Here is a 13,761-nt window from a genome sequence, read left to right on the forward strand (position 1 = left end):
ACACTTAAACAGAACAAAGTACACATTAAGTCTGAAACAGGGAAAGATATTCCCACACAAGGTGACAAGTCCAGCACAGGCTATGAGAAATCTTTATCATTTAATAAAGAAGTTCCAGGCCCAAGGCCCATTCTTATGTGTGTGTGTGTTGACTACACACATGAGATTGTCTTTCCCAATGTGGTCCATGTGGCTTCCTCCCATTCCTCCCACCCTCTTTTTCTTCAGATCTTTGTTCGCATGATCTAGAATATCTTCTGTGGCCAACTTTTATAATATAGCCATCTCCAAACCCAGTCCTCTGGACTCCGTGAAGACAAAATCTTTGGTTGTTTTGGTAACTGCTATATCCCCAGCATCTACAACAGTGATGGGTACATAGTAGATTTTCAATAAAGATGTGTTTAAGAGATTGGTAAGATAGGGCTTACAAAGGAAAAGCCTTATGATGCCCAGAAAACAGTAAAAGAAAACTTTTCAGATGCTTTCATAGAGCAAAGTATTCCCCTACACTGCATTGAATTGACACTTAGAAACCCAACAAGCCTTGGAGATAGTGACATGTCCAAGAAAGCAGATAACGTTATTATCATTCATTTCCCATCAGAGCTCCAAGCAACTTTTAGAAAACCTGTCATGTGATATAGAGCACTAATTTGTGTCATTCGGAAAATCAAATAAATTATTTTTCACCTGAAGGGAGCAAGATTATTTGACTTCAGATATTTGCCATATGGCTTCTCTACCATACAACATAGCTTCTAGGCTTAAGGTAGTAAGAATGAGAGCATGCCTATAAATTATTCAGAGATAATTCAAAATAAGTGTGAACCTTAGACAGATTGTCAAATTTCTTAATGCTTTTTCCTGATAAAAAGTACTATGTGTTTGATAAAAAGTTGCTTGTTTCTCACCACACTTTATCGTTGCTCTGTGTATGTTTTGTGTTGTTTTATTTTGTTTTGTTTGTTGGTTTTTGTTCCTCCCACAGAGTCCAGTCTGGCTCTTATCTCAGCACTGGGTGGTTTACCTTCATTCTAGCCATGGATGCCTGTTATGGCATTCACGTCTACGGGATGATAAATGACACCTACTGCAAGTAAGATCACAGGAAATTATTTTTATGCATCTCCAATTCTGATATCTTGTCAAAATATCACAATTCATTTTAATACCATAAATCTGAGAAACAGATAAAGCAACAATTATTTCCTGGTGTTCTTTGCTGACATGACATTTTATTGTCAGTGCCTCAAGTTATGACTTTTAGGGGTGATAAGAAGAAAAATATTTACCGCAGTCTAATGTCAAATGTCAGAAGAAACACTTTTCCCTTAATCAGTGGCATATCAGGGACTTGTGGCTTAGAAATACAGAACAAGTTTAGTGGTTATTTAATTTGCAAAGGAAATTTGTCATTTCTGCAGCTCTAATGGCTTGATAGATGGCTATCTACTCAATGATTACATTTGATCATGAAGGACAAAATGTCCTAGAGCCTCAGAGGAGCTGATAGCTTAACAAGAATTTCTGGAAATAAGTGAGTAATCTGCCAGATCCTTATTTAAAATACGTATCTTTATCCACATATATCCCTACTGATGGAATAGTTTCTAATTAGATAATAAAACAAACCTTCCATGCTTCATCAAGGTTATGAAATGTATTTCCCTACCAATAGTTGGCACAATGTATTTCAGAGAGTTTTTTAATCATATTGTAAAAATGGTAATTAAGCTACAATCTTCATGATCAAATATTTTTACCCTAACAATAAGCATATTGGAGCACAGATGAACCAAAAATCTTAATCTGAAAAATCACGAAGCTTCTACAAGCTCTGCAAGAGCATCAGGCTATCCAAAGTTTGCTTTCATTATAACACTATTTCCTCCTTCAAAGGATAGCTATATGTTTGACTGTAATTGGTGTGACATATAAATTTTCTTTGATTTATTAAAGCACTAAGGACCTGGTACATCTTCCTAAAAGCTTTTATACATAATAGTTTTAACTGAGTTCATGGACAAGAATCATGCATAGGTTTGCAAGTAAATGCATTTACTGGGCACATAATGGATTCTGGTAAGTGAATGCTTCATTCTTCATCTCAATCTTTCTCTCTTTTTTTTTTTCTTTTCTAGGACAGAAGGGTATAGAAGAGTCCCCTATCATTACTATGAACAAGGAAGAGATGAGTGTGATGAATATTTTCTTCATGAACATGCCCCATATGGAGGACATAGGTTTATCACTGAAAAGAAAGTATTTGCTAAATGGGCCAAGAAACACAGGATAATATTTACACACCCAAACTGGACATTGTCTTGATATTCATTTTCCTGATCTTGCCACACCACTTGATGTGATTATAATATTGCAACTGTGATGCTAATAATGCTATGATGATGATGGTGATGATCAAGTTTCTGTATGTTCTCAGATATGGATGATGACTCTGCCAGTAATTTGAACTTGGGATTCCGTGGAGGGTGGTTGTGCTCATTATGTTCTTTCTGAAGGTTCAACATTACATATTGCACTTTATAATTTAACTGGAATTGCAGTGAAGGCCAGTAACATGACAGCAGTGACATAAGAAATGAGGAGATTATTCCACAAGATAACTGCCCAGAATTCTTGAACAGTGAGTAACTTCCCAGAATTCTTGAACAGTGAGTAACTTCCCAGAATTATTGAACAGTGAGTAACTTCTTGAACAGTAACTTCTGGATTTGACCTCCAGAAGCAAGGTTATTGATTCTGTGGTCTCTTGAAATTCAGCAGTCATACCACCTTGAAGAATGTTTGATTGTCAAACACTGACCCAAGAAAAGTTATCCTGACAGAAGTATCTTACCAGGGTTACTAGTTAGCCTGAGGGCAGGAAAGGAATCCCTTCTTGACATACCATCATCCTACATTACTTCCTACAGCTAAAGCCTCAGGTCATTTCTTAATTAACAATGAAGATATCATGAACATTTACCCATAGGCTTACTTGATTATCTCAAACACGTAATTCAAAATGAGCCAAGTAGCAAATCTTGATGAATTTCTTTTCTCACCACTCCATTCTTACTACCCTAAACATGTTACTAGAATGATCTATACTAATTTTTAGTTGAGTCCTAAATATTTCAGAAGCCCATTTAAAATGTAATATTTCAACACTGTAAAAACATATACTGTGAAAACATTCCTTCAACATAACTAAAAGGGTTTACTAACTTTGCTTCAAAATCAAACAACACAAAATTATATGCTTTTTAAACTCATGAAACAGGGAAAACAAAGCATATTTTTACATCATTTTGTATCCTACCATACTTCATAATATATATTTGTATATTCAAATTTCTATTTTATAGGCCTCTCCATACATTACATTATCACTGCCAAGTGCCAACTGTTAGACATGGAGAGGAAATGATTCCTTATACTAAATCTGACAGAACTTTTGCCTTCTTGGGGTTCATTTTCCCCACAGTGTATCAGTTGTTATACCATAACAACAATAATAATGACCTTAATGTCCAAAGTGCTGTGTCATTTAGAGCCCTTTCTCATAGGCTATCCCCATGCGATGCCCATGACCACCCCATTTGTCTATTGCCTATACATCCTGACATCTCCTTAGTAGATGATCTGTAAGTTGTTGATTGCTCTGATATATTGTTTCCCCTTGCTAATATTTGTATAGAATAGCATTTATGTAGACTAGTAACCAATTAATTTCGGTGCCAAATACAATATATTATATCAGAATTATGCAAAAAGTATCACAGGGATGGTCTTGGCCATAGACTGAGAACACAGGTATGTTTTTGTTTTTTAATGCTTCTATTTAGGTGGAGGAAAGATGAGGAAGCAGGAATAATGGAAGGGAATGAAAGCAGAGAAATACAGTGGGGTTTTTTTGTTTTGTCCCAGTCTTGAAATGACTCTGTTCTTCATATATTTACTGCTCATTAAATATTAGAGGGTTGATTTGCTGAGAGACCAAAACCATCCTTGCAAATGATTCAAAAGACAAAAGCTACACTTAATTTACAGAATGGTTTGGAAGCCCTAAGTAATGATGCATTTCACCTCAGGAGCAGTTTGCAGGTCTTTACTAGTGCTAAGTCCCATCATTAGTCATCATTAAAATGGGCTATTTTGGGCAAAAGCCTCTTTCCTGCTCTCTTCTGCCATTTGGATATCCCAGTACTCATATCCATAAAAATGGCCAAGTGCCAGTTCCATTGTTGAAATTATTATTGTTATTCTTTCGTTGTTTCCTTATCTGGTTTTTAGTTTATGTGTGTTGTTTCCAGCTAATGATAGATAGAAATGCCCACTCCAAGAAAAATAAACATATACAAATGTTAAAATTCTAATACAAACTGTCCCTCCCACATACACATTGTGATACAAAGTTTCATTTTTAAATAAAAAAGAACCCTTGATTATCAGAATGCTTCAGGGAATGACATAATTTATTTAGTTTTCTGTGTAAACTAAATGGAGGGTCAATTCTATTTGTTTTAGATCACACTAATGAAAAACTTTTGAAAACTTTCTTGTTCTCATGCCTCAGACTTTACTGACACTTTCTCTGATGAAGAAGACTTTTGCAGTGTCCTCCGTCCCTCACTCTGTGGCAGTAATTGTGTGTAGAATAGACAGTGTTTTCTTTGGAGGGGCCAGAGAAGTCTTCCTTCCCCTCTGCTCCCCTCCCCTCCCCTCGCTTTCCCTCCTCTTCCTTCCCCTTCCCTTTCCTCCCTTCCCACGCCTTTTTTCCTTAACTAAACCCTAGCTTCTACACTTTTTATTGTTGTTGTCTCGTCTTTTTTTTTTCTTTTTTCTTTTTTTTTTTTTTTGTCCTAAAACTTGGAAACAAAAAACACATTATTCCCAATTTGGAGACCTAATTAGATGATTTCCAGTGTAATCAGCATTTTGAAAGAATTGCATGACTTATTTTTCTCAGCAGTCTTAATGTTCTCTGCGTCCATTTCCTGTTCTTTACCCTCAGCTTCCTAATTATAGTGGAAATACAAAATCTAATTTCTCCCACGTTGAGGAGAAATCTAAGATTTACTGATAGGGAAGAGAATGGTAAAGGAAAAATTCAAGAGAGTACTTTGACATGCAAATTTCTGATCAATGCCACATATTCTAGTTAACTGAAAAAGATTTCATCCAGCATCAAAACAGTAGAAAATTTAACCACACTCACTAATCGCTATTGTGAATGTATCCCAGAAGTTAATTAACATCTGCAAAAATAAAAATATTTCCATACCATCCAAGGCTCTAGACAAATGAACTATAGAAAATGGACACAATTTGCTAAATCAGCATAAAAATATGCAAGCTAAAAATAATAAATATTCTTTTTAATTTTGCAGAATCCTAGAAAAACTAATAAAATTTAAAAAGGGTTTTAAAATAAATGTTTGAATCCTTTCTAAGTTAGCCTAGTGATAAGTAGTGAATGATTTATATTGTTATGATGGTAATATGAATAAGAAATCTTTTAGGATACATGGCTTTCCACTGTTACCAAACTTATCAAAGAAAAACCAACATGGAAGAATATTTATATATATGTACATAGTCTATTTGTGTGTGTATGTAAAGGCATTCATGCAATTCTATATTTTTCACTGATGTGTATGAATCACAGAAAACCTACTTTAGACTTCATCTGAAATTTGTTGGGTTACATTTTGAATCTAGATTTTTTTTAAAAAAAAATTAAAATTAAAATTAACTGTACCAATTGCTAAGAGTACATAAAATCATATTCAATGGCTGGCCAGAAGAATAAAGCTAGAGAAGCTGCTAAATCTGGAACTGAAAACACAATTAGATGCCACAGTTGTCACAAATCAGACCGATAAGTATAGCGATTTATATCGTAGACTCTGCCTATTGCAGCTCAGCTCAAGCCACACTGAGAAACATTGCATCAAGTCACTCACACTAAAGTGAATGAACATCAGTCTCCCTATTCAAATAAGCCTGTCTTTAGCGTAAGCAAACTCAGATTTGCATGATTTTTATTTTATGTCTAGAGAACTGTGACCATTGTGGGAAAAAAAATTATATAAGTAGATTGCTCTTTGAGGATTTGCAGTGAATCAGCTGAAATGGGAGCAAATGTCTGAATTGGGGACTTTGCTGACCTTTTCAGAAGTAAAAAGCCATCAGAAGAGAATCGTTCATTATTATTTCCTTAGAAAAAAGATAACACTAGAGTACTTCACCTGGTGGTGTTAATTGAATATTAATATCAGCTTAGTTTAATTTTAATAAGCAAGAAAATATAATCAGGTGGCTTTTTTTTTTTAACATACCCATCTAGAGTTTAATGTAGCATATTAAAAGCAAAGAACAAACTATGGATTCCAGTGCCAATTGTTTGCATGTCTTAGCACAACAAATGATTTACAGTCCCAGGGCTGTGAGGGGAAAAAAATGCTTTTCCCTTAACTGCATTTTTAAAAGGCAAGACCTCATCATTTTAATAGCATACATAGACCTAATTTCTGAAGGAGCCAGTACCAGCCTTTGTAAGCAGTCTAGACTTTTAGAGCTTCAAGGAGCTTTAAACCAGACAATCCAACCCATGAATCTTGCAGTTGAGGACATAGATTTATAGAGGTGAAGTGACTTCCCGTGGCTGTACTGGCATTATGAGACTCATGTCTTTTTCTCTAGTACTTTTCTGTTACTTTTTTTTTTTTTTTTTTTCTGCATAGATTAGTAGCTGGAAAACTTCATTAGTGATTTTACTGAAAGAGTTTATTTCTGGAAACCAAGGGTTCCACTTAGTGTTGATACTACTCATGATCAGAGAATTCCCGCACTGAAGTGTAGAAATATTCACATTAATTGAAGAAACCTATTCCAGTACTTGTCTATATTTTCTATTACCCATGTTTGTTGCTAAGATTAGGGCATATTCTGTTATCATGAAATTCTAGGACTAGTTTAAACAATGTAAAAGTGAGTTTCTTATTTTTTTGTTGTTGTTGTTAAGGATGATGAAGCCATCGATACTCCTCAGAACTGCAGAGTATAGAGACTGCCTGGTGTAACTGGCAGGTCTCCCTGCTTAATTATCCCTAGAACCTAAATATCTTCATCCTCTACCCAATTCAGCTGCCTGGGTTAGTGAAATAATCCATCTGCACTGGTTGGTGAAGTTACCCTTTGGTTTCACACTCATTTCTGCACTGCACATGATCTATGGGCCGAGACACTCTTCTGGAAGGTAAATCAAAGCCTCGGATGCCCCATAAGACTCAATTACCATGCAAGGTTGAAAGGGTTTTTTTCTTTACAGTCTACTCATATGATGCTGTTAGAAGAGGAAAATTTTGAAACTATATGCACTAGGCTCAAAATGGTTACTGTGGCTCAGAGAGAGCATATTGTTCTGTTGATTGTTTCTGCTGAACCTTAGAGAAATCACTAGAGTAAAATTCCATGTAAATTGCTAAGGCATCAAATCAGAACTGTCCTTGGGCATCGTAACATTGCAGAAAACCTCATTTCCCTTTTTAAAAAATCCCCCCCACGCTTTCTTTTCTTTTTTAGAATAGGCACAATTTATTTATGGAAGGAAAAGTTCCTCTTTCACCACAGATATGTCTCCTTTATTTATGCTTTGGAGACCAGAAAAATAGAAGCTCACTTTCATAAAAGTAAAAAATATCTTGGTGAGTAAATAGCCAACTGCTAAATTCACATATTTGCCTATAAAGTGAGCAGTTTCATCTAAGAAACTCCAAAGGGAACAAAACCAGGGCATTTCATGGTTCCTTGTTACCGAACCTACAAAGTACAAATTTCCTCATGTTTAACTTTGTTGTTACTGCTACTGAGTAAATACCCATTTCTATTACATACAGCATATTTTATGCTTCATTCATTTTTCTGAGTTCACATAATTTTGCTGTAGTCTCTCATTCACTTTAAAAACCTGTAATTTTCATCTATTTATAGAAGAGACTGTAAATGCACAGTTGTGCATTGGGTGAGTTGTTTTGTTTTGTTTTGTTTTTTCCTGGCATCATATTGCTTTAATTATAGGCACCATGCCTTAGAATAAAGCTTACTAAGTGTCAAAGGGCTACTGGTATCTTTTAGTTTGGTTCACTTTTACCAGACAGCTGGGGAGATGTAAATAAAACCAGAGAGTATTTGTCATTGAAGGAAAAAAAAAGATCAAGGATGGGGTGGGGTAGGGAGCAGCTGGGGTGGGAGAATTCAATATACTCAATATCTAAGGCAAAAAGATGTCTAGGAAACTACTGCAGACAATAACAAGAGTGAATGTGATCCACAGTAACCATCTGACACCAAATGATATTTACTGCCTTGCAGTGTCATACCTGTTAGCAAAGTTCATGCTTAAAATAGAGGAGTCTTCATTCTTTCCTCCTTTCTTCTTTCTTCCTTCTAGTCATTCTTTTCTCCCTTATTTTCTTTCTAGAAAACTCAGCACTCTTTCAGTTGAACATTGTAATTGGATAGTTTCTCATTTTACAATTCAGCTTACAGTACTCTACCAAACTCTATAAAAGACCCTTATTTGGATATGATCTTAAAATGAGAGTATTTGGGAATAAAGTAATAATAACATATGTGTATGCCAGGTTTATTAAAGGATTATATACCTCGTTCCATCCCCTCACATACTCTATGAGGTAGATAATGTTACGATCACCATTCTACATACAAGGAAACTGAATCACAGAGAGGTTAAGCAGTTTGCCCAAGGTTGCACAGCTAGCGATGTGATGAGATTTTTAACTCAAGCAATTTGACCCAGACTCCATACTTAGTTGGGGTAGGCTAATAGGTATAACCAACAACTTCACAATTCAGTGGCTTAACAGATTAAGGTTTGTTTCTCTCTAAAACATGAGTTTCATGTAGAAGCTCCTCTCCAACCACCTTGTTTCCAAAGGTGACTCAGAGGCAGGCTCCTCCTATCATGTGGTTTTGCTCTCCTTGGAGGCCTCTCTATTTGGCCTGCTATTGTGGAAACAGCATGGGTGATCTTGTGTTGGAGGGTTTTATGGACAGATTCAAAAGCAGTGTGCATCACTCCACCCACTAGGTTCAGTCATATGGCCTGGTAGTGAGGCTGGCAATGTTGTCGATGGGGGAGGGAAAGGAGCAGGGTTTGATGAACATGCAGTAGTCTCTATTATAATATTCTTAGTCATAATAGCATATTGCCTTTTAAAAATCACTCAGTTTTGTGCAACTGTTTTGATGAATTGCTTATGCTGATAATCCTTATTAAGAACACAGAAAATTTTCCTTTATGTGAATGTCAATACCTACAACTCAAACAAAATAAACTAGGGAGAAAATATTTTTATTCAATCTATTATGCCAAGAAGAGAAGTATGATTTCCCTTACTCAAGGAAGTAAAGAGAGAAACTAGTACTCTGGAATACTTGTAAGTGACTTAATTCTACCAATAATAGAAGTAACATGACTTTTAATGTCAATGATCTGTGCTTAAAGTAAGGTAGATCCATCCTCACCTCTAATCAACTCATTTTTTGTGTGTGTTTCTATTTCCTTTTCAACTTTTCCTATGGTCATCAGGTCTATGCAGTGGCTGTGATAAGTTTTTAAAGTAAAAAATGAAACTGCTGGTTCTCATATCTTAAGTTACAAATATCTCTTGCTCCCTGTTTCCTTTTTCTATTTGCATATGAACTCATTCAAGCAAAAACGTCCTAATAAGACATAAAAATATCAGGATATATGCCTATGGAGAAAGATAATTTTTTATACTGCATTTCTCTTCAGCTTCAAATGTTTTTCTTCCCTTCCCAATTCTTTCTATTTTTTTGACATTATTTTCTTTAAGATATCTAGAAATCATGTTCTCTTAACGTTAATAGATTTCACATCCTAAAGTTCTTTCTCACCTAATAGGAAACTGTTTGCTGTCTTGGGAAAAATGCTTTGCATGTTAGCATATAAATCTTCTTAGTCTGTTCATTGAGAGAGATTAATTGGGACTCTAAAAACAAAATAATTAGAGAAGGGAATCTGCCAATGTTCACCTTCTTCTAGATCAATGTGAAATTCCAAAGGACAAGAAAATATAGAACTTGGTTGGTAAATGACATAGGTTTGAATTTCTTTTTAAGAGTTGTAACTGGTAAGAATATCTTAAATTGCTTTACAGGGTTAAATTGAGGTTCTCACTATCCCTAAATTCATGGCTAAAATTTGTGAATAGCACTGGCATACAGTGTGTGTACACTAGCAGCATCTTACACCTTGCATTGTTAAGAGTTCTAACATCTGTCACTGGTAAAATTTTTCAAACATACGATTTCCTATGCTTATGAAATCACTTAAAATCTAGGTAATCTTCCAAAATAATTTTCTTCCACATGTTTAAATTTCCCCGGAAGCATAATACATGCAATGAAATTTACTTAGAATGGTCTTCCATCTTCAGTGGCAGTTTTACTTAGAATTAAAATGGCTTATCCAACACATCTTTTGGTGATGCTTATTATAATGGGTTTCATCTCTAGTAAAAAAAAAAAAAAATGGCATACTCTACAACCTTTGATGGATAAAAGGACATTAATGTTGGATGAGGACATTAATGTCATGCAAATGGATCTGTGGATCATGCAGAGCTGTTCAGTATGAAATAATAGAAAAAGGGGGAAAAAGCATTCAACAGTACAACATATGGGTTCAATGAAACCAAATGAAATTTGACAGGAGCAAATGTAAAGCTGGGAAATTAGGTTCAAGAAAGACAGCAGCATGACTTAACAGCAGTACTCATAAAAAATATTTGGAGGTTTTAGAACACTCATGTGAGATGTAGCATTTAAAAGGTCACTATAACCTAAGATGCATACAAGAGTCTAAGAACTAGAAGCAAGGGTCAGGACTGACCAGACCACGTCTACAGTATTTTTAAAACTTGTTTTCACTCAATTTCTGATTATAATGCTATTTTATAACCTGTTTTTTTCCTTAGTAAAATTTACAAGCATTTTCCCAATGTCACTAAATTATCCTAAAACATTTTCGTAGTCGCATTGTGCCATAATCTATTTAACCATTCCTCCACTGTCACTTTTCTCTATATGATAAACAGATTTGTTCATGAATTTTTGAGCACGTCTCTGATTTTTTTCCTTTATTGTACCAACATACAGTAATGCCTGCTTCCTGCATTCTTGCCAAAAATTGGTGTTATTTTTTCCATCTCTGCCAATTTTTCATACGTTAAAAAGATTATCTTATTTTAATTAGCATTTAATTAATAACTATGGAAATGAAACTTCTTTGCATATTTATTGACAATTTATATTACTTCTTTCATGAATTAGCTCTTCCAATATTTACTCCATTTTTTATTATGGTGAGAGCCACAGTTCTGTAAAGGAACAGAAAAAAGAGAATTCATTTAAAAAAAAAAAAAAAAAAGGAACAGGTTAGGGGCGACCAGGATCATAAGGGAACTGGAAGTCTTTTGAACCAGGGATTAGAAACATTTAGTTAGCTTGATAAAATGTGTTAGGGAAAACTAAATTCAAACATTTAAAATGCATTAATGTAGATACAAAATTACTTTTAAACTCTGTGGCTTCATTGGATAAAACTAGAGCCTAATGGATGAAATTTCAAATTTAAACTGAGAGGACATTCAGAAGAGTCCAAAGTTAGAACGGAAATTTTTACAATGGGTAAATTTGTGTGATACAGACTTAGATCAGACCACCCGCTTGTTTAGTGTTTCATACAATTAGATAGAAAGTTAGACTCACTGGTTCCCAAGGTCCCCTCCAAAGCACATGTTCTGTGAAATAGGATGCAACTCCATGTGGGAAAGCAAGATCTGACACTGAAACTCTGAAAAAGTAAGCATAGAATAGTTGAGCTTTGGGAACCCCTTGCCTTACCAGCAGCATATTCAGATGCCATCTCTTAAAACAAGTTATTTCTGTTGATGGCAAATTTCACCAAATTCACATTCAGAATTGGTCCCCAAATTCTGGGAGTACATTCCATTGCTGGTAGGTACCACCATCACCAGCATCCCCAGCTCTGCCACTGCTTATCAATGACTTCATTCTCATAATGTTTCACAAGGAGCTATAATGTCTTTTGCTTTCCAGTGGGGGAAATTTGTTCACATTTTATACACCATATTTTTATATACTTGCTATTGCACTATGTCTTTGAAATGTAATGACTCAAGAAAATTACATTTAGTATTATAGCATTCCTCATGTTAGTAATTTATGATAATGGATGTCACTGTAAATTTAGGAGTCATTTATATTGTCCACCTTTTTCTATTTCTGCTAGATTAAATAAATTCTTCATATTGAGTTTTACTGCATTTTTCAGTTTTCCAGTCTGTACCACTCACTTTCAGTATATTTATAATCCTTTTATCTAGTCTTTGTAGTTTCAAAATGATGCCTAGGATATTTTAAGTTTTGAGCAATCAATACCCTTTCCCTCTTAAGGTTTTTGTAAAATAATATTCTCCATAATACAACTTTAAATTACCTGCCCTTTCCTTTACTAGACTTAATCCAAGAAGGCTAATTGAACATTAAGCATTTTAATCATCCCACACTGTCAAAACTGTCTTCTCATTACTGAGAGTTGGACAGGCCATGAGCTTAATTGTGTTTCTGGCAAGGTAACTAGAATGAAAGCTTGATAATATGATAAATATACAGCTATGAAATTAGTCCTTATTAATACCTATATAAAAATATTGTCTCAATAAACATACATTTAATATAACCAAATACTTCATTTCTTTATGGAGTTCACCAAAGAGTTAGAAAAATAAATGAAAGTCCCAAATAAATACAAGATGACCCAGAACAAAGTAAGGGCCACAAGAATAATGCAAATAAAAATTTCATGTGTTATACAGAAGTAAAATGATTCAGATATTAAAATTGTCATTACATTATATGTTCAAGTAATGTTCAAATATATTTATAGGGTGGTTCAAACTCTCAAGATGACATAGTACATGGTGGATCTCAGAAATTGTATCTCAAAAATCAATTAGCAATGCCTTACAGAAATGACTAATGTAGGAGACAGCCACCAAGACACAAAGACACTTTTATCTAATGTAAGATGAGGCAATAGAATCTTGTAGAAGAAGAGTAATGTTTGTTTGAAAATGTAGGAGTTATTTTTGAAAAATTAAATGAAAATGCCCATGGTACCGTAAAATGCTAATAACTGTCTTTGCTAGAGTCTGCTAGGGGACACCAGGGTTTGGTCGAGGCTATGGTACTATTTTGAAATGCATTCATTGAACAAATAGCACCTTTCAAAGACATTTCAAAGTTAGCTGTGAATTCAAATAGCGTAGGATGTGGAACAAATGTAGGTGTAAATATGGATCCATTTTATCCCTATTATCCATGTAGATCAATTAGTCTTGTGTTATTATTCTTGATATGCATTCACTGTCAGCTTTAGAAGTTATCATGAATGTGAATTACCCTGATTATGCTTTTTCTTATGACAGTTTCATCTATACTTATATACTGAGCTTGAATGAAAATTTTCTAATGTAATGATAGTTACATGCATCTAATTGGAGACATAAGCAGGGCTAAGAAACAGACTGGGAAAGCAAAAATCATGATAGGCACCTGTCCCAATTTACACCTGTTTTCTACAACTTCCAATGAAAATCTAATAGAGAAGTCACACTCTTT

General features: G+C 34.7%; 1 protein-coding gene across 3 annotated transcripts in view; it reads left to right on the plus strand.

Moving 5' to 3' along the window:
• Nucleotides 1-5,117, plus strand: part of ST6GALNAC3 (ST6 N-acetylgalactosaminide alpha-2,6-sialyltransferase 3) — a 496,004-nt gene extending 490,887 nt beyond the window's left edge. For 2 of the 3 annotated variants that reach the window (XM_011355517.2, XM_023528021.1), the window contains exons 4-5: nucleotides 992-1,099; nucleotides 2,145-5,117. In XM_011355517.2, the coding sequence (XP_011353819.1) occupies nucleotides 992-1,099; nucleotides 2,145-2,331 (295 nt within the window). In that variant the 3' untranslated portion in view covers nucleotides 2,332-5,117. The remainder of the gene's footprint in view (nucleotides 1-991; nucleotides 1,100-2,144) is intronic. The other variant, XM_023528024.1, reaches the window with a different exon arrangement.
• Nucleotides 5,118-13,761: the final 8,644 nt, after the last annotated feature.

This window comes from Pteropus vampyrus, unplaced genomic scaffold (genome assembly GCF_000151845.1).
Source record: "Pteropus vampyrus isolate Shadow unplaced genomic scaffold, Pvam_2.0 Scaffold22, whole genome shotgun sequence".
In the NCBI taxonomy this organism is placed as follows: Eukaryota; Metazoa; Chordata; class Mammalia; order Chiroptera; family Pteropodidae; genus Pteropus; species Pteropus vampyrus.